Source organism: Dipodomys merriami, unplaced genomic scaffold (assembly GCF_024711535.1).
Source record: "Dipodomys merriami isolate MVZ:Mamm:240054 unplaced genomic scaffold, mDipMer1.0.p SCAF_3, whole genome shotgun sequence".
Lineage (NCBI taxonomy): Eukaryota > Metazoa > Chordata > Mammalia > Rodentia > Heteromyidae > Dipodomys > Dipodomys merriami.
The window spans coordinates 106,029,750-106,049,444 of record NW_027204492.1 but is presented as its reverse complement, the minus strand read 5'-3'; the positions used below and the strand labels follow the sequence as shown (position 1 = coordinate 106,049,444).

Here is a 19,695-nt window from a genome sequence, read left to right as displayed (position 1 = left end):
CTTCGTTTCCTATTCCTGCCCACAAGTTGCATAGTTTGTTTTCCACATTGAATATCATGATTACACCCTCCCTCCCTCCCTCCCTTTCTGCATTTCCCTCTTAGCACCTCATAAAAAGCAGAACAAACAGGAAAACACACACACACACACACACACACACACACATACACACATAAAACACCTAGCTGTTACTTTTTTGGAGGCGGGGGTTCGGTCATAGGCCTCAAACTAGGCCTGGGAGCTGTCCCAGCTTTTCATCTCAAGTCTAGTGCTCTATCACATTGACCAATAGTGCCATTTGTGGTTTTCTGGTGGTTAATTGGAGATAAGAGTCTCATGGACTTTCCTGCCCAGGCTGGCTTTGAACTGTGATCCTATGATCTCAGCCTCCTGAGTAGCTAGGATTACAGGCATGAGCCACTAGTGCCCGGCTCCAGCCATTACTTTTAAGAGAGGGTTTTGCTGGAAAGCTGAGGCTGACCTCAAATTCAGGATCTTCTGCTCCCAAATTCTTGGATTTTCATTGCATGTTTTGATTTTATATTTTACTGTCTTAAGTTTTTCCTGGATGTTTGCATCCTTTTTCACATAGGCTTTATTATTTTTTTCATAGCAAGGTTATGTTTTATGAGTTGTATTTTTTTTTTTTGATGCCAGTCCTGGAGCTCGAACTCGGGGCCTAGGCACTGTCCCTGAAACTCAAGGTTAGTGCTCTATCACTTTAGCCACTGCTCTATTTCTGGCTTGTTTGATGGTTGATTGGAGATAAGAGTCTCAGACTTTTCCTGCCCAGGCTGGCTTTGCATGTCATCCTTAGATCTCAGCTTCCTGAGTAGCTAGGATTATAGGCGGCCCTCCCTCCCTCTCTCCCTCCCTCCCTCCCTTCCTTCCTTCCTTCCTTCCTAACTTCCCTCCTTCCTTCCTTCCTTTTTTCTTTCTCTCTCTTTCTCTCTCATCTGCTTCACTCGTGGGTCTTTTTTTTTTTTTTTAACGTCAGGGTATCACTATATTGTCTGCGTTGGATTCAAGCTCCAGGGCTCAGGGGATCCTCCTGCCTCAGCCTCTTGAGTAGGCGATACTACAGATGTGCACCATTGTGCTTAAACTAGCCTCATAACATGAATCAGGGAATATTCTCTCTTTCATAAGACAGGTCTGTTTTTTTGTTTTTTTGGGTCTGGTCGTGGGGCCTGAACTCTGGGCCTGGGCGCTGTCCCTCAGCTCTTCAGCTCAAGGCTAGTGCTCTACCACTTGAGCCCCAGTGCCACTTTTTATTCATCTTTTGTATTTCTATTATGGTTATTTCTTTTTGTTTTATTTTTTATTTTCATGTTTAGAAAAAGTAAGGGGCTTAACTAACTAGTATTAAACTTATTTTTATGGTATCTTCATTTAAAACTAAATTGTTCTTTGAACAAATTGGATGCTATAATTTTGACAGTTGTGTGTGTGTGCGCGCGCGCGTGCGTGTGTGTGCACGTGCTCGCGCGCGCCAGTCCTGTGGTTTGAACTCAGGGCCTGGGTGCTATCAGTGAGTGTTTTTGTTCAAGGTTAGTGCTCTGCCACTTGAGCCACAGTTCCAGTTGTGTGTGTGTGTGTGTGTGTGTGTGTGTGTGTGTGTGTGTGTGTGTGTGTGTGTGTGTGTGTGTGTGTGTGTGTGTGTGTTTAATTGTAGATAACGGTCTCACAGACTTTCCTGCTTGGGATGGCTTTGAACTGTGATCTTCAGATCACAGCTCTCTGAGTAGCTAGCATTACAAGCATGAGCTACTGGTGCCTGGCTTTTTATGATACAGTTCTAGAACTAAATACATTGTTTCTATAATTTTTCTCCCTTCCTCCCACCCTCCCACCCTCCCTCTCTCCCTCCCTCCCTCCCTCCCTCCCTGCCTGCCTGCCTGCCTGCCTGCCTGCCTGCCTGCCTGCCTGCCTGCCTGCCTGCCTGCCTGCCTTCCTGCCTTCCGCCTCCTGAGTAGGTGATCTATAGGTGTGCACCACTGTGCCCAAACTAAATTCAAAACATGAACTGGAGAATATTCTCTCTCTTTTTTTTGGTTGGTCATGGGGCTTGAATTCTGGGCCTGGGGACTGTCCCTGAGCTCTTCAGCTCAAGGCTAGCGCTCTACTACTTGAGCCACAGTGACACTTCTGGTTTTCTGGTGGTTTATTGGAGATTAGAGTCTCACAGACTTTACTGCCTGGGCTTTGAACTGCGATTCTCACATCTCCTGAGTAGCTAGGATTACAGGTGTGAGCCACTAGCACCTGTCGTATTCTCTCCTTTATAAGACAGGTCTGTTTATCCTCTCCTCTCCGCTTTTCTCCTCCCTTTCCTTTCTCCTAATCTAGTACTTGAATTCAGGGTCAAGGCGATGTCCCTTGGCCTTTTTGCTCAAGGCTAACACTTTGCCACGTGAGTCACATCTCCACTCTGACTTGTTGGTGGATAATTGGAAATAAAGGTCTCATGGACTTTTCTGCTCTAGAACTCATCCTTTTGAGTAGCTAGGATTATAGGCATACGTGACTGGCACCTGGTTCTATAATTTTCTTTTTTTCTTCTTTTGCCGGTCCTGGAGCTTGAACTCAGGACCTGGGCACTGTCCTTGAGCCTCTCTGTGCTTAAGGCTAGTGCTTTACCACTTGAGCCACAGCACCATTTCCAGCTTTTTCCGTTTATGTGGTACTGAGGAATGGAAACCAGGGCTTTGTGCATGCTAGGCAAGCATTCTACTGCTGAGCCACATTCCCAGCCCTATAATTTTCTTAATTCCCATTGAATTCAGAACTTTATTTTCAAATGTGTGATCTTTTTCCTTGGTATTATCTCTGTGACATTTCTTTCTTTTTTTTAATTTTATTTTATTGTAAAGATGCTGTACAGAGGGGTTACAGTTACATGAGTAAGGTAATGACTACATTTCTTGTCAAGTATTGTTACACCTTCCCTTGCTGTTCTCCCACTATCCTTTTCCTCCGTACGTCCTTCACTCCCCCCCCTCCAGTTCTAAAGTTAATTTCCAATATACTGTATTGTGGGTATGACATTTATTTCTAATGTATTGCATTATGTTGGGGAACATTGATGCAAAAATCAATTGTATTTATACTAACAACAAACAATTTAAAAACTAAATTAAAAACTAGTGTAATTTATAATTATGTCAAAGAACATCCAACAAAACATACAATGACATTTAGTACAAGCATTGTGGACTCCTTTACACTATTGACTGCTAATCCATGAACATTGTCTCTCCATCAATTTCGATTTTTTTAAGAATTGATAGTCACTAGTATAAAGAAGCCCATTCTCCCTAATTTGGCATATAGAGATTCCTTATAATCCCAATCAAAATACCAACAGGGATTTTCAAGTCTGCCTCTGCCATATTTAGCCTTGTGCATTTCCATCTAAATTTTAGAACTAGGCCACCAAGAGAAAAGAGTGGTGGGAAGGGAAAAGAAGAGGAAGGAGGGAAAAAGAGAAAGGAGTAGAAGGATAGGAGGGTTGAAGGAAATGGATGCAAAAGATCAATGTTGAAGGTGTGGCTCAGTATGTAGAGCGCTAGCTAATGAGCAAAAGTGGCAGATACCGAGGTTGAGTCCTGGTCTTGGATCTAAAAAAAAAAAAGATCAATATAAAAACACTTAGCTGATTCTATGTCTACCAATTGAAAAGCCTATGTTCTGATTTTGCAAGTATTTAGCATGTACATAGACCATTATTAGTATTAGTACTGCAGACTTCCACAGACCCAAAATAATGTATCTAGGGAAAGCCATAATAGGAATCACGTGTTCACGTAGGTGAGATAATAGAATAGGGACTAGATAAGGCAAGCTTTAGTAGTAATAATTGACAAGACATTAATGTTAAGGTTCATGAGATTAATATTAAAATATTTTAAAAAACTACAAAGCTGCAATATATGACATTTACAACTAATTGCTAGAAAACTAAGTGAAGATTTATTAGATTGACTAAAGGAACATGACAGTGACCATGTATTAACCTAACAAAACACGAAAATCCAAAATTCTACTTCATTATTAGATTTCGTAACACACAGGGAAACATTACTCACTGAGAAGAGATTTGAAAGAAAAAGCACTAGGTTAACAACTTTAGGAATGATGAGTTCAGAGATGAATTAAATGTCCAATTTTGGAAAAGGTGTCACAGGCTCATGAAAAAGGAAAAGCTTAATTGTGTGTGTGTGTGTGTGTGTGTGTGTGTGTGTGTGTGTGTGTGTGTGTGTGTGTGTGTGTGTGTGTGTGTGTGTGTGTGTGTGTGTGTGTGTGTGTGTGTGTGTGTGTGTGTGTGTGTGTGTGTGTGTGTGTGTGTGTGTGTGTGTGTGTACTGGTCCTGGGGCTTGAACTCAGCCTGGGTGCTGTCTCTGAGCTTTAGCTCAAGGCTAGTGTACTACTACTTGAGCCACAGTGCCACTTCCAGCTTTTTCTGTGTATAAGGCACTTGAGGAATCAAACCCGGGCTTCATCCATGCTAGGCAAGCACTCTACCACTAAGCCACATTCCCAGCCCCACTTTATCACTTTATTAATGTCAAAATACTGTCTTCCTTCATGTCAAATGTGTGCTATGCTCCACTTCCAATATACTCACAACTAAAGGCGGCAAATACTTCATTAAAGGATGCATTCCAATAGGACTTCTGTTCAAAAGTCTCATCAGAAGCCAGCCTGGACAGATCCTCAGGTCTCAGTTCTGAGTGGGATTACAAGCATGAGCTACCAATGCACAGCTATGTAGTAGCTCTTAATCTGAGCAGAATAGGAGCTTTGGAAATAAAAGACTTAGATTTGTCATTTTAGGGCCAAATTCTAATTAAACTGCAAGTTTGGATTTTTTTTTGGACAGTCCTCGGGCTTGAACTCAGGGCCTGTGCACTGTCCCTGAGCATCTTTTTTGCTTAAGGGTAGTACTTTACTACTTGAACCACAGCACCACTTCTGGCTTTTTTTGTGTATGTGGTACTGAGGAATCAAACCTAGGGCTTCATGCATGCTAGGCAAGCACTCTACCACTAGGCCGCATTCCCAGCCCACAAGTGTGGATTCTTAAAAGAAAACCCCAAACCTTGAAATTGTCAATTGGCTCAGAATGGTTTTATTTAAAAAACTAAACTGTGACAAAAACTTGGCATTGAAAATTTGAAGCATACAAAAGTAGGACAGCAAGGAAGGACAAAGCTCTGATAAAAACAGCAGGCCTTAACTCTTCTGTTTCTTGACACTGTGGGAATGTGATTTGAGTTACAGCTGTTAGATTAATATTGTTAATTATATATACTTTCCTGGGTTATTTGATCTGTTAAGCTTTTATAGAGCTGTAACCTACTACTATGTAATTGTTTTTAGTTTCTGACTCTTGATTTTGTGTGTGTGTGTGTGTGTGTGTGTGTGTGTGTGTGTGTGTGTTACTATGCTGCTTTATTTGGCACATAAAAATTCATGACTCTAAATTCACATACACTAGAGAATGCATACAATTACTCTTCCTCCTAAAATCACATAGAGTTGGAAATAAACAATTCTAGCAAAAATAAAACTTTTGAAGTATGTATTCATCATTAGAATATGGTGAAATTTGAGGTATGTATTCATCATTAGAATATGGTGAAATTTTGGTTGAGTAATTTTGAATCAATGTCTAATAAAACAGTGTTAGAGAATCTGTGGTCCAATACAGAAAGTAGCAAGATATATAGTCACTATTTCATGTCTGTAATCCTAGCTACTCAGAGGCTGAGACATGGAAAATTGAGGTTCAGAGCCAACCTGGGCAGAAAAAAGTCCATGAGACTTCATCTCTAATTAACCTGCAAAAATGCCTTGCCAGAGAGGTTACTCTACTGATTTAGCTCCAGCCTTAAGCAAACAAGCTGAGCAAGAATGTGAAGCTCAGTTCAGGCCTCCCTCCAGGACACACACATACACATACACACACACACACACACAATATGACTTGGGACAAAACTCTATGCTTAAGACCCAAGGGAATAAAAAGACCCCATGTCTTTTGTTTGAAGGGCCCCTAGATTTCTGTATGAGAGCAGTGAGCTGTTAGAGTAGTAGCTGTGGAAGAGGAAGCGATAAGTGATATATTTAAGGGCTAACATGGCAAGAGAAGCGAAATAGGACTCCAGTTTTGAAAATGAGGTATCTGGAGAAATGATTGACCACCATGGGAAAAACTGAGAAAAATATCTTAAGTAGGATGATATTAATTAGGCTTAGGTGTCAATTTACAGTTTGAAATTCAGTTTGAATTTCCTCCTAAGAAAAATTCTATTTAAATAGATTTGCTTTTGTTGGCCTTTCCTGCAGTTTAAGTACTTTCATCTAAAATTTGGTTCTCTAAGCGTGACTTAGGGAGAGAAATTTAGCCATAAAATTAAATGACATTGCGATTTTGGGAGAACATAAACAGAAAAGTGATCTTTGTATACATATTAACTACAAATATATAATAATCCTGTTAATTTGTTCAAGAAGTTGATCACGGGGGTGTCTAGGCATAAAGAAATATAAAACAAGCAGATGATTCAGTATTTTAATTTAAGATAGATAAAATGCCACTGCTGTATCGGTCAATTTCATAGAGTATTTTTGTTTATTATTATTATTATTACTATTATTATTTTGTGTCTGTACTGGAGCTTGAACTCAGAGCCTATAGGCTGTCCCATAGCTTTTCCTGCTCGTGGCTGGCACTTTTCCACTTGAGCCACATCTCCATTTTGAGTTCTTTTGGTGGTTTATTGAAGATAAGAGTCTTACGAACTTTCCTGCCCAGGCTGGCTTTGACCCCCCACCCTAAATTCTCAACTTCATGAGCTATCAGTGCCTCTATTTTAAAGAGTGGAAGGACGTGGGGAGTTTTCTGAGTTTCACCCATTATTTCCTTTACAATTTAGTTTTTCACCCACTGCCAATTCTTTCAGAATTGTTCTTTTTAGGGTCATGACTTGTAACCAGGAAGGGGGTGCTTTGCTGAGTCTGAGGTGATTGTAACATGGCCAGGAGGCACTCAGAGGGCATTTGATAAAAGTGCCCTTGTCAGCCCACCCTCTTCCAGTCCTACTTTGTCAGTGGTGGTCGAGAGAGCTCTTCTGAGAAGTTTCCATTCTGACAATACAGTTTCATTTTGATATCAGCCTGAACTGGCAGTTCTAACCCCAAAGGGGTTACAAAGTTTCGTATTCTGCTGGGAAGTACAAAGTTTTTGTTTTTTTTGTACTAGTCCTGGAGCTTGAACTCAGGACCTAGGCACTGTCCTTGAGCAAAAGCTCAAGGCTAGCTTTGTCACTTGAGTCATAGCTCACAGGACCCTGATTGAGGTTTGTAAAAAAATTTTTTAAAAAACCAAATTTTTAATATTTTATTGTTATTGTAAGAGTGATGTACAATGGGGTTACACCTACATAAGTTAGGTAATAAGTACATTTCTTTTTGGACAGTGTCACCCCTTATTTGTTTTTCTAATGATCAAACAGAAACTGAAAATAGCTAGTTGCCTGTGGCTCATGACAATAATACTAGCTACTTAGGGTGGCTGAGAGCTGAAGATTGTAGTTTGAAGCCAGCCTGGGCAGGAAAGTCTGTGAGAGTTGTATCTCCAATTAGCCAGCAAAAAGCCAGAAATGGAGCTGTGGCTTAGCCTAGAGCACAAAAGCTAAAAAAACAAACAAACAGTGCTCAGGTCCTGAGTTCAAGTCCCTGGACTGGCACCAAAAAAAAGTGGGGAAAATAACCAGTCAAAACTCTTAGGGGGCCATTATTTTTCACCCGTCTTTGTAGTGAAGAATTTATTAGATATATAGGATGTTAAAAGCATGGTAATACCAGCAAATAATTCTGCCCTAGCACATTGGGCTAATATTGTGGATCCCCCTGAATATTGGGGCACCGTGGAAGTATTTGGAGCAGGGGCATTGCCACAATCAAAGCTAGTTGGGAGGATCAATGTGAAGATTGCAGGAATCCTTTGTGCTTGGCACCAGCCCTCGGTTGTGTAGAGTTCCTGGTCATTTGTTGTGGGAGTGGCAGAAAGGAGCAAGGCCACTGGAAGCTATTTTCATGCCTCAAGGATCAGGAAGTATGATGCTGAGAGGGAGTATATAAGAGGAGATAATAAGAACTCAGGCAGATTCCAGAGAATCAACGGACAGTACAAGCAACGGACAGGACGCAGCACCCTGACTGAATGTAAGTGGGGAAGAAGGAAAAGACCCGTGTGATGGTAGGAGAAAACTGAGTTTTATCCAGATGAAAACACTCAGCAGACCGTCGAGGGGAAGGCGTTAGGTCCTATCTTGAGAGTGGATTTTGGACTCTTTTGCAAATGGTACTTGAAAGGGCCGCCAGGAAAGGATGAGGCATATGGAGGGGAAATTGAGTAGCCATCAGTTCCTGAGGTTGGGAAGAGAAGAAGGATTTCACTGAAAAATAGAAGAAGCAAACTTCAGAATCAAGGGAATTGATTATCTATCTGGTGCTAATAGAAAATTCTAGGAGGCTGAAAGCTAAGAAAGGTTGAGAAATTTTAGAGTTGATGAAATTGGGTTTATGTAGGGAAATTGGAGGTGCCGCACACACTCGTGTGTGTGTGTGTGTGTGTGTGTGTGTGTGTGTGTGTGTGTGTGTGTGTGTGTGTGTGGCTGTGTGTGGCTGTGTGTGGCTGTGTGTGGCTGTGTGTGGCTGTGTGGTTTAAGTACATTAACAGATCTCCTTTATGATCTTCTTAATTGTTTTAATTTCATGTGCTATTTTATTATGCTTAGACAATTAACCTAACATTTATCATTTTAAATTTTATTGCATTTTTAAAGGGGGGGGGGAAATAATTTCATCACCAGAGGTGATTTTGGAAGAGAGAGGGCACTGCTATCTTATTCAGAAGAGCATGTGCATTTTGTATTTTTAATGCTGGAACTTTTTTGTCTTATTAACCTGGCCTTTATTTGCTTTAATTTGTGGCAGTTTGAATGAATCATGCCTGTTGCTTGAAAATGAACGGAAGACCTTAGTGCTTACGTGTTGAAAATCTATGTATTTATGGCACAGATACTCAGTTTATTATCAATGTCTAAGGATTATATGTATGTAGCTTAGTATATAAAAATAAATGTAAGACATAACCATAATGTCTGGCAAGCAGGTACAGTGAGAGAAGAAGGCTGTGTGCTGGTTACTCATGCTTAAATAATCCTAGCTACTCAGGAGGCCAAGATCCAAGGGTCTTGGTTCGAAGCCAGCCTGGGCCGACAAATCTGAGAGACTCTTACCTTTAATTAACAAGCAACAAGTGGAGCTGTAGCCCAAGTGGTAGAGCACTAGCTTTGAGTGAAAAAGCTCAACTGAAGTCTTGTGATCAAGCCCCAGTACAACCAGCACCGAGGGAGGGGGAGGGAAGATGAGAGGGAGAGCGTGGGAGAGAAAGCAGGAAGGGGGGGAGGGGAATGGCCGAGAGAGATTATCTGTGGACACTCAAAAGTAGAGGAAGTTCTTTGCAGTTTTTTGTCAAGGAAGGAGATTTTTGTCACCGGAGAGGACACTGGATAAGAAAGGTATTTCAGATTGAAGAAGCCCTGAGCCAAGGCACAGAGTTGCATTGATAATCTTTTTCTTTTCGTTTACTTCCCCCCCCCCTCCCTGTGCAACGCCAGTTGTCGAGCTTAACTCAGTCTGGGCACTGTTTTTGAGCACTTTTGCTTAAGGTTAATGCTCTACCACTTGAGCCACAGCTCCCATTTCTGGCTTTTGATGGTTCATTAGAGACCAGAGTTTCTCATAGACTTTTCTGCCTGGGTTGGCTTTGAACTGCAATCCTCAGATCTCAGTCTCCTGGGTAGCTAGGATTATAGATGTGAGCCACTGGTGCTTGGCTGTGTGTGTGTGTGTGTGTGTGTGTGTGTGTGTGTGTGTGTGTGTGTGTGTGTGTGTGTGTGTCTGTGTCTGTGTCTGTGTCTGTGTCTGTGTCTGTGTCTGTGTGTCTGTGTGTCTGTGTATGTGTGTGTGTGTGTGTGTGTTAAGATAGGGTTTTACTTTGTAGATCCGACTAGCTTCAGATTGCTATCCTACTGTCTTTACTTCGTAAGTACTAGAATTAAAGGTATATAGTACCGCACCCATTTGGGGCAGTCTTAAGGGAGTGCAGGGCATTCTTGGTTGGTTAAAGTATGCGCACATACACATTTGTGATGTGCAGTGGTGCTGGGATGTACTTGAAGCAGAGTTAGAGGAGGCAGTGATAGTTTGGACTGTTTGGAGCCAGATTAGTTCAGGGAGACATTAGGGAGTCTTTAATAGTTCCAATAGAGAGATGATGTTGTGTAGCTGATGACTTGTATTTCTGTTATTTGAAATTTTAACAAGGAGCATTCAGTACGACGTCATTATCAAAAACAAGTTAAATGCTTATAGGTATGTTAAGGTGGATTACAACATGAGAAAGTAGAGATAAGGGAACTAATGAGAGGTTTAAACAGTGCTTACAACATGAACAAATATAATCCCTGATGTCTGAACTTTTTTCTTTTTTTATTTTTTGCCAGTCCTGGGGCTTGAACTCAGGACCTGGGCGCTATCTCTGAGCTTCTTTTGCTCTGCCACTTGAGCCACAGCGCCACTTCTGGTGATTTCTGTTTATGTGGTACTGAGGAATCGAACCCAGGACTTGATGCATGCTAGGCAAGCACTCCACCACTAAGCCACATTCCCAGCACTTAAGATTCTTTTTGTCATAGGTTTTTGGCTAAAGTAGAAAATTAAGATCACTGGGATGTCTTGCAAAATCTGGGTATGCTAGGCATGATGATACATGCCTATAATCACAGCACTCAGTGGGTGAAGGCAGGAAGATGTAAGTTCAAGGCCGACCTAGGCTACACAGTGATACTCCTCCCCCCCCCCCCCAAAAAAAGCAAGAATATAGCCAGGCCATAGAAAGGTGTGGAATCAGGAGCTCAAAAGCTGTTGGTGGGCCCTCTTCAGTTCCTATGCACCAGATAAATGTACTGAGAGAAGTTGAGAGGGAAACAAACAAAGATAGACAAAGAGGAAGGAGACACTAATTCTTGCTCACCGTTTCAGATTCTCAGGGGATTAGACTGTGATTTTATTTTGTTAAAAAATGAACTTCTCTACCATTTTATTACTGGCTTTTTTGCTGGTATAAGGGCTTGCACTCAACCTTGTGTTCTTACCCAGCTTTTTTACTCATGGCATGCCTCTACACTCTGGGTTTTTGCTTGTTTTGGAGATAAGGGTCTTGAGGATTTCTTCCTCAACAGTGGCTCTGAAGCTTGATTCTTAGATCTCATCCTTCTGAGTAGCTAGGATTATAGCTGTAAGCTACTAGTTATTTTTACTGTTTTACAACTAGCACCAGTCACCTCTATCCAGAACAGTATAAACGTACCAGGGGGATTTAACCTGGGGGTGGGTGAGTTCTGGTCCTGGGGCTTGAACTTAGGGCCTGGGCACTGCCCTTGAGCTTTAGCGCTCAAGGCTAGCAGTCAACTACTTGAGCCACAGTTCCACTTTCATCTTTTTGGTGCTTAATTGCTCCAGATATGAGTCTCACTGACTTTCCTGCCTAGGCTGGCTTTAAACTACAATCCTCAAATCTCAGCCTCCTGAGGAGCTAGGATTATAGGCGTGAACTACTAGCACCTGGCTTGTATTATGCTTATGTTTTTGATGGATGTTCACCTGTCACATAATTGAAATTTCCCAGAAGTGAACATTTCAAGCCATGCACATTGGCTCACAACCTGTAATTCTAAATAAGATTGGGAAGATGGTAGTCCAGGCCACCTCTGGCAAAAAGTAAGCAAGTCTTCATCTCAACTAAAAAAAGCCTGGGCATCCTGGAACATTACTGTTATATTAAATATGCAGGATGTATAAGTAAGAAAATTGTGGCCTAAGCTTTTAGCCTGGCATGCACAGGAGATCCTATTAGAAAAATAGTGAAAATAGAAAGAACTTGGGGTTGGGGCTAGGAAGGTGGCTCAGTGGTAGAGCACTTGCCTTGCATGCATGAGGCCCTGGATTCCTCAGCACCATATAAGCAAATAGGGTTTTCTGGTGGTTAATTGGAGTTAAGAGTCTCACGGAATTTCCCGCCTGTGCTGGCTTTGAACTGTGATCCTCAGATCTCAGCCTCCTGAGTAGCTAGGATTACAGGTGTGAGCCACTGCATTTTTTATATTAAAGTAATTAATGCTCTGCCTTTCCCCTTGATTTAGGAGGTGTGACTGATGAAAGTTAAAGGCCATGGATGAAGATGGACTTGAATTACAACCCCAAGAGCCAAATTCATTTTTTGATGTAACAGGTATAACTACTTCGATTGTTTCCATTTTTGCCCACCAAATTTGCAATTGTTATGTGGACAGATTACCAGAATCTACAAACATGAAATCAAGTATCTTATTAGTCTTCTAAAGTTTGATTTCTTAAAAAAAAGTTTGTTTTTTTCATAACCAACTCTCATTATCATGGTAGCTTGAGCATCTCTAACCTGAAAATGCATAGTGCTCCAAAATTGAAAATATTTTGAGTGCTGACATGATACCATGAGTAGAAAGAGAATTTAACACCTGACCTTATGTAATAGGTCAAAACACAGGTACATGGGGGTCAGGAGGGAAAAAAACTGTTCAAAAAGAAATATACTCATTACCTGACTTATGTAACTGTAACCCCTCTATACATTGCCTTTACAATAAAAATTAATTTAAAAAAAACCCCATAGGTACACAAGAATAGTGTAGAAAATTACCTTCAGGCTATGAGTACATACAAAAACCTAAATAAGTTTTGTGTTTAGACTTGTATGCCATCTGTAGGATAGCTTATTTATATGTAAATATTCTAAAGTTTGAAAACATCCAAAATACTTCTTCTGTTCCTAAGTATTTTGGATAAGAGATAATCAACCTATAACAATAGCTATATCAAAACCTTAGTGATAGCAGGTACCAGTGGCTCAGACCTGTAATGTTAGCTACTGGAAGGCTTGACATCTGGAGGATCACAGTTTGAGGCCAACTCATGCAGAAAATTTCTCTGGACTCCATTCTCCAAAATAACCCACAAAACTAGTGACTAAGAGCCTAAACTCCTTAGTATTGTCTTAACTTATTTTAATCTTGCCCAGTTTTCCTACTCAGTTATTGGTTATCCCTTTGAAATTATTCCTTATTTACATCTGTTCCTCTTCATTCTACTTGTGTTACACAGACTCTATCATTCCACTCTTTGTCTGTGGTACCTTTCACATTTTCCTTACCCTAAGCGTCTTTTATCTAGCCCACTAATCAGAGCATTTAACCATAACATGTGCATCATGTCATTTCTTTGTTCTCTGTTTTCCAGCAGATAAAAGATAATCCAAGGTCCTCCGCATTCTGACCATGTCCTACTTTATAACCTCCTATCTCTCACACACAAGTTCCCACAATGAGCCTTCTGCTTCAAGAAGATTTTTTACCCTACCCCCTCCAGTGTACAAGGAAAAATATATTTGTAAAAATTTAAGTGAGACATAAAGTATTCAAAATTCTATATAACATATAAAATGATTACACTCAGTTTTATAATATTATGTGTGTGTGTGTGTGTGTGTCTGCCTGTCCTGGGGCTTGAACTCAGAGCCTGGGCTATGTCTCTGAGCTTTTTTGCTTTTTTACCACTTGAACCATAGCTCCACTTCCAGCTTTTTGGTGGTTAATTTTTTTTTTTTTGGTCGGTCGTGGGGCTTGAACTCTTGACTTGGGGGGCTGTCCTTGTGCTCTTCAGCTGAAGGTGAGCGCTCTACTGCTTGAGCCACAGCACCACTTCCGGTTTTCTAGTGGTTTATTGGAGATAAGAGTCTCACGGACTTTCCTGCCCAGGCTGGCTTATGAATTGAGATTCTCAGATCTCATCCTCCTGAATAGCTAGGATTACAGGCGTGAGCCACTGGTGCCTGGCTTGGTGGTTAATTTGAGGTAAGAGTATCTCAGACTTTCCAACCATGATCTTCAGACCTCAGCTTCCTGAGTAGCTAGAATTACAGGCATGAGCCACTGGCACCTAGCTAATATTAAATGGCTTTAATATTATAATAGCCTAGCTATCATTGTAAGCAAAATGTTACAGAATTCTCCACTTTGATCAGATTGTGTAGTATGTTAAAGATATAAGAGCTGAGCCGGACACTGGTGGCTCATGCCTGTAGTCCTAGCTACTCAGGAGGCTGAGATTTGAGGATCAAAGTTTGAAGTCAGCCCAGGCAGGAAAGTCCCTGAGAGACTTTTTTTAATTTTTTTTTTGCCAGGTCTGTGGCTTGAACTCAGGGCCTGGGCACTGTCTCTGAGCTTATTTTGCTCAAGGCTTAACACTCTACCACTTGAATAACAGCACCACTTTTGGCCTTTTCTATTTATGTGATACTGAGTAATCAAACCTAGGGCTTCATGCATGCTAGGCAAACACTCTACCACTAAGCCACATTCCCAGCCCCCCTCCTTTTTTGCCAGTCTTGGGGCTTGAACTCAGGGCCTGGGCACTATTTCTGAGCTTCTTTTTTTCAAGTATAGCACTCTACCACTGAAGCCACAGCACCACTTCCAGCTTTTTTTGTTTATGTGGTACTGAGGACTCGAACCCAGGGCTTCATGCATGCGAGACAAGCGTTCTACCCCTAAGCCACATTTCTAGTCCCTCCTGGCACCTTTTTAAAAAAAATAAAAAATTTTTGTGGGTTGTCAGGCTTGAATTCAGTGCCTGGACACTGTCCTTGAGCACTTTTGTTCAAGGATAGTGCTTGCCACTTTGAGCCATAGTGCCACTCCCAGAGAGACGTTTATCTCTAATTAACCACTGTAAAAAAAAAAAAGGAAGTGGTACTATGGTTCAAAGTAGTAAAGCACTAGCCTTGAGCAAAAAGAGTTCAAGGACAGTTAGGTCCCAGGCCCTGAATTCAAGTCCGACCACCATCCAAAAAAAAAAAAAAAGGAAATAACAGCTGGGTGCTGGTTGTGCATGCTTATATTCCTAGCTACTCAAAAGGCTGAGAGGCCTAGAGGATCACAGTTCAAAGCCAGCCCAAGCAGAGAAGTCTATGAGAAATCCATCTCCAATTAAACAAAAAGTGTCATACTGAAAATGAGGCTGCTGGCCATGAGCAAGAAAGCGGACTGAAAGAGTAAGGCCCTGAGTACCAACTCTGATAGCAACACACACACATACACATACACATACATACACACATGCATGGACACAAGTATGCATGCGCACACGCACACACGCACACACACACACCCTTTCCAAATTTGGGAGTCTCAGTATGCCATAGTTAATTCACTTGTGAAAAACTGAGCTGTTAGAAAAATGTCTAATCTTTATTTGCTTAATCTTGTCACAAACAAACCTGGGTTGTGGACTGAGTGGTAGATTGAAAAGTTGTGTTTAAGTTCTGATTATGAACACTTGGTTTATCTTTGAGCAAGTTTCTTCATCTTCCAGGGCCTCTGTTTTTATCTGTCATAATAATAATGAAACTTCTCATTACAGTTTTTCAGACTACTTCCCATGCATTCTTACTTGATCATCACCACAGTCCTATGAAGTGTGTGCATGGCAGATACTGCTTTCCTCCTGATGAGGAAACAAACAGGTTTAATGTGTAGAGGTCACTAAACTGTTAAGTGTTTGAGCATGACACTTAGCTTTAATTTTGATTTTGTAACCAAGGCTCTTGCTGCTAAGTGCTTTCATCTTTGTGTCTGCCAAATGGAGATTATAGTGATGTATCACTTGATGATAGTGTTGAAAATGCTGAAAAGAAATGAGCATATATACTTTTCATTGTTTCTAGTAATTGTGATGGCTATTAACCGAGTTTAAAGATTGACTTCCCATAACTTGTAGTATTCTTTGGCTCTTGATCATTTCTGTTTGTTGACAAAGCCATGTGTTTCTTTGAGAGCCTGGCCAGAGACACACAGTCATTGAGAGAGGCACCTGTTTGGACCTAGCCTGCCTGGTCTGAGTCACAACCAGAAGCACTAATCTACTGAAGAGCTTTTCAGTTTGACTTCTATCCTGATTTCTGGACTAGTAGCCAAGAGACTGGATGTACTTATCATTGTTAGTATTTGTTTTGGGTAAGGATATAGGATTTCAGTTCCATTTCTGACTTTCATTCAGAATAGCATTTATTGCCCACCATATGCTGCTATGCAAACTGTGTGATATTGGTTAAGCCATTTAATTTTATTGGCTGCAGTTGATTGAATTTAACTGTAAATGTTCAGCAGTAAGGTTTCCTATGTAGTGAGCAACTGCCTTGGGGGTGGAGAATGGGGACAGAGAGAAAGCTAGATGGAGTTGAGTACCCTAGCAAAGTTAGGGCAGACCTGCTCTAACCTCTCTTGGCCTCCATGCCCCAGCATAGTTGCACTCGTGTTCAATTTATCTTGCAATGGAGATAGATATCCTCAATCAGTTGCCTTTCTTCATAAGCTGTGACCTTCTTTTCATTTGTGCTCTGCTCCTTTTATGTCCTAGAATCAGAGGTTGACTTGGAAATTTCTGTAGTCATAGATGGAGGATATTGGTGACGTGTTTTGCTGGAGCACAAGGTGAAGGTTATTAAGGAAGAAAGGGATTAAATGGGAAGGAAGTACATGGGAGAGATGAAAGGAAGAAAAAACGTGAGTTGAAGAGGAGATGGAGCAAGAAAGGAAAGAAATGAAAGAAAATATATAATGAAGGAAAGCAGAGTTCCCTTAATTACCTATGAATATGTTTAATTTTAATGGTGCCTAGAATTTTACTGCTGTGGGAATATATTCTGTGCCGTTTCTAATTGCTTTTAGTATTTCTTCTTTTATCCTATTTTTTGTTGTTGTTTGTCGTGGATCTTGAACTTGGCCCGGGCACTGAAGGCACGTGCTCTACCATCTTGAGCCACAGTGTCACTTCTGGTTTTCTGTTGGTTAATTGAAGATAAGATGTGATTTTTGTTTCTTTTGTAAGTTCTTCCCCCTAGGGTGTATCCCCTGTTGTCACTGGGTACTCTGCATCTTGTAAATACATTTATCTAATTTGGGGAGGGGAAGGGGAATAACAAAATGCTGAAACAAGGACACAGGATGACCCATTGCAACAATGATACTCACAAAACACTATGTTGGAAATGATCTTTACAACTTCAGTGGGGAGGGAGGGGGAAAAGCGGGGCGGGCGGGGGTGGGGGAGATAGGGAAGGGATAGTAGAAAAAAAACAAAGGAGGGAATAACAGTGCTGGACAAGAAGTTACTTATGTAACTGTAACCCCTCTGTATAGCATCTTTACAATAAAATTTTTTAAAAGGAGTTTGAGGGACTTTTCTGTCCAGGCTGGCTTCAAAATATGATCCTCAGATCTCAAGACTCCTGAGAAACTAGGATTATAAGCATGATCCCTCAGCAATAAGCTCCTTAATCCATCTTTTATTTTATTTTATTTTTATTTTATTTTATTTTATTTATTTTTATTTTATTATTTTTCATGTCACTCCTGGGGCTTGAACTCAGGCACTGTCCATGAACTTCTTTTGCTCAAAGCTAGTGCTTTACCACTTGAGCCAGAGCTCCATTTCTGGCTTTTTGGTGTGTATGTGTGAGTGTGAGTGTGGTTCATTAGAAATAAGAGTCTCACAGACTTTCCGGTCCAGTCTGTCTTCGAACCACAATCCTCAGATCTTAGCCCTCTGAGTAGTTAGATTTACAGGGATGAGCCATTGGTGCCCAGTTTCCCTTAATCTAGCTTAATGTTTGAGAAAACTGAGGAGCTAGCCCATTGTCCTGGCAGAAATTTAATAGCATTTATATTAAGATAGTCATTCATTCCTACCTGACATTTGTCATGTTAATTTTTTCTTAAAGGAGCTGGTGCTACACACATGGATGGTGATCAAATTGTAGTGGAAGTCCAAGAAACTGTGTTTGTTTCAGATGTTGTGGATTCAGATATAACTGTACATAACTTTGTTCCTGATGACCCAGACTCGGTTGTAATCCAAGATGTTATTGAGGACGTTGTTATAGAAGATGTTCAGTGTCCAGATATCATGGATGAAGCAGATGTATCTGAAACGGTCATCATTCCTGAGCAAGTGTTGGATTCCGATGTGACAGAAGAAGTTTCTTTAACGCACTGCACAGTTCCAGATGATGTTCTCGCTTCTGATATTACTTCAGCTTCAATGTCTATGCCAGAGCATGTCTTGACAGGTGAATCTATACATGTGTCTGATGTTGGACACATCGAGCATGTGGTCCATGATAATGTAGTAGAAGCAGAAATTGTCACTGATCCTCTAACCACTGATGTAGTTTCAGAAGAAGTGTTGGTAGCAGATTGTGCCTCCGAAGCAGTGATTGATGCCAATGGGATCCCTGTGGACCAGCAGGACGACAACAAAAACAACTGTGAGGACTACCTGATGATATCCTGTAAGTCTTGGGGTATAGAGATCCCAAAGTGTTTTTAATTTTAGATAATGCCGGGGCTTGAACTAAAGATCTTGTGCTTGCTAGGCAGGCACTGTACCACTTGAGTCATGCCACAACCCTTGTCAGACAATATTTTGTTTGTTGTTTTGGGTGGACTAGGGTTTGAATTGAGGGACTTGTGCTTGCTTGGTGGATGTTCTACCACTTGAGTCACAACTCCAGCTCTTTTTGCTCTGGTTATTCTTGATATAGGGTCTTGCTTTTTGGCCTGCCTTGACTGTAGTCCTATCTTTATATCTAGGATGACAGCTATGCACCATCATACCTACCCTGTTGAAACACGGGGTCGGACATTTTATTTTTTTAATCTCAGTTGACTTAGATTCATGATGCTCCCTAACTCAGTCTCACTCATAGCTGGATGACAGGTATTTGCCATAACACCCAGCAATTGATTGAGAATGGAGTCTTTTGAACTTTTGCCTGGTTGTTATGAGTCCTGTATTTTGTTGTTGTTGTTTTGTTTTGTCTTGTTTTGTTTTCGTGGGGGAGGAGGCTTAGGGCTGGCCTTGGACCATAATCTTACCTCTATTCTCCCTAGAAACTGTGATTATTGACGTGCATAGTCAAAACCAGCTTGTATTGTTGAGACAGAGTCTTGTGAACTTTTTGCCAGAGCTGTCCTCAAACTGTTCTTCCTGTTTCCAGTATCTGGCTAGAGGTGATTCTCCTAATTTACATAAGGGGTAAAATTTTTTTTTCTTTTTTTGGTCCGGTTGTGGGGCCTGAACTCTGGGCCTGAGCACTGTCCCTCAGCTCTTTAGCTCAAGGCTTAGTGCCCTGCCACTTGAGCCACAGCGCCACTTCCGGCTTTTTTCTTTTTGCTTATGTGGTGCTGAGGAATCGAACCCAGGGCCTTAGGCATGCAAGGCAAGCGCTCTACCACTGAGCCAACTTCCCAGCCCCAAGGGGTAAAATTTTTTTGAGTAAATGTTTATAAAATTAAAGTCAATCATAAACTTATCTGCATTATTATTTTAGTTTAGAACTTATAACTTGCTTAAGAGAGGCAGAATGAATGGTTGAGAGACTTGTTTCCATATAAAGATGTGTGATAGGAAGGAATTTTCTGCAGTTAAGATAGTCTGTAAGGAATGGAACTGAACTTTGCTAAT

General features: G+C 41.1%; 1 protein-coding gene across 6 annotated transcripts in view; it reads left to right on the top strand.

Annotated features, from left to right (window-relative positions):
- Zfx (zinc finger protein X-linked) overlaps positions 1–19,695 on the top strand; it is a 48,094-nt gene that overhangs the window by 10,056 nt on the left and 18,343 nt on the right. For 4 of the 6 annotated variants that reach the window (XM_070040700.1, XM_070040698.1, XM_070040697.1 and 1 more), the window contains 2 exons: positions 12,279–12,367; positions 17,951–18,520. In XM_070040700.1, the coding sequence (XP_069896801.1) occupies positions 12,307–12,367; positions 17,951–18,520 (631 nt within the window). In that variant the 5' untranslated portion in view covers positions 12,279–12,306. Of the gene's footprint in view, positions 1–7,459; positions 8,233–12,278; positions 12,368–17,950; positions 18,521–19,695 lie in introns of those variants that run through there. The other 2 variants (XM_070040702.1, XM_070040699.1) reach the window with 2 other exon arrangements.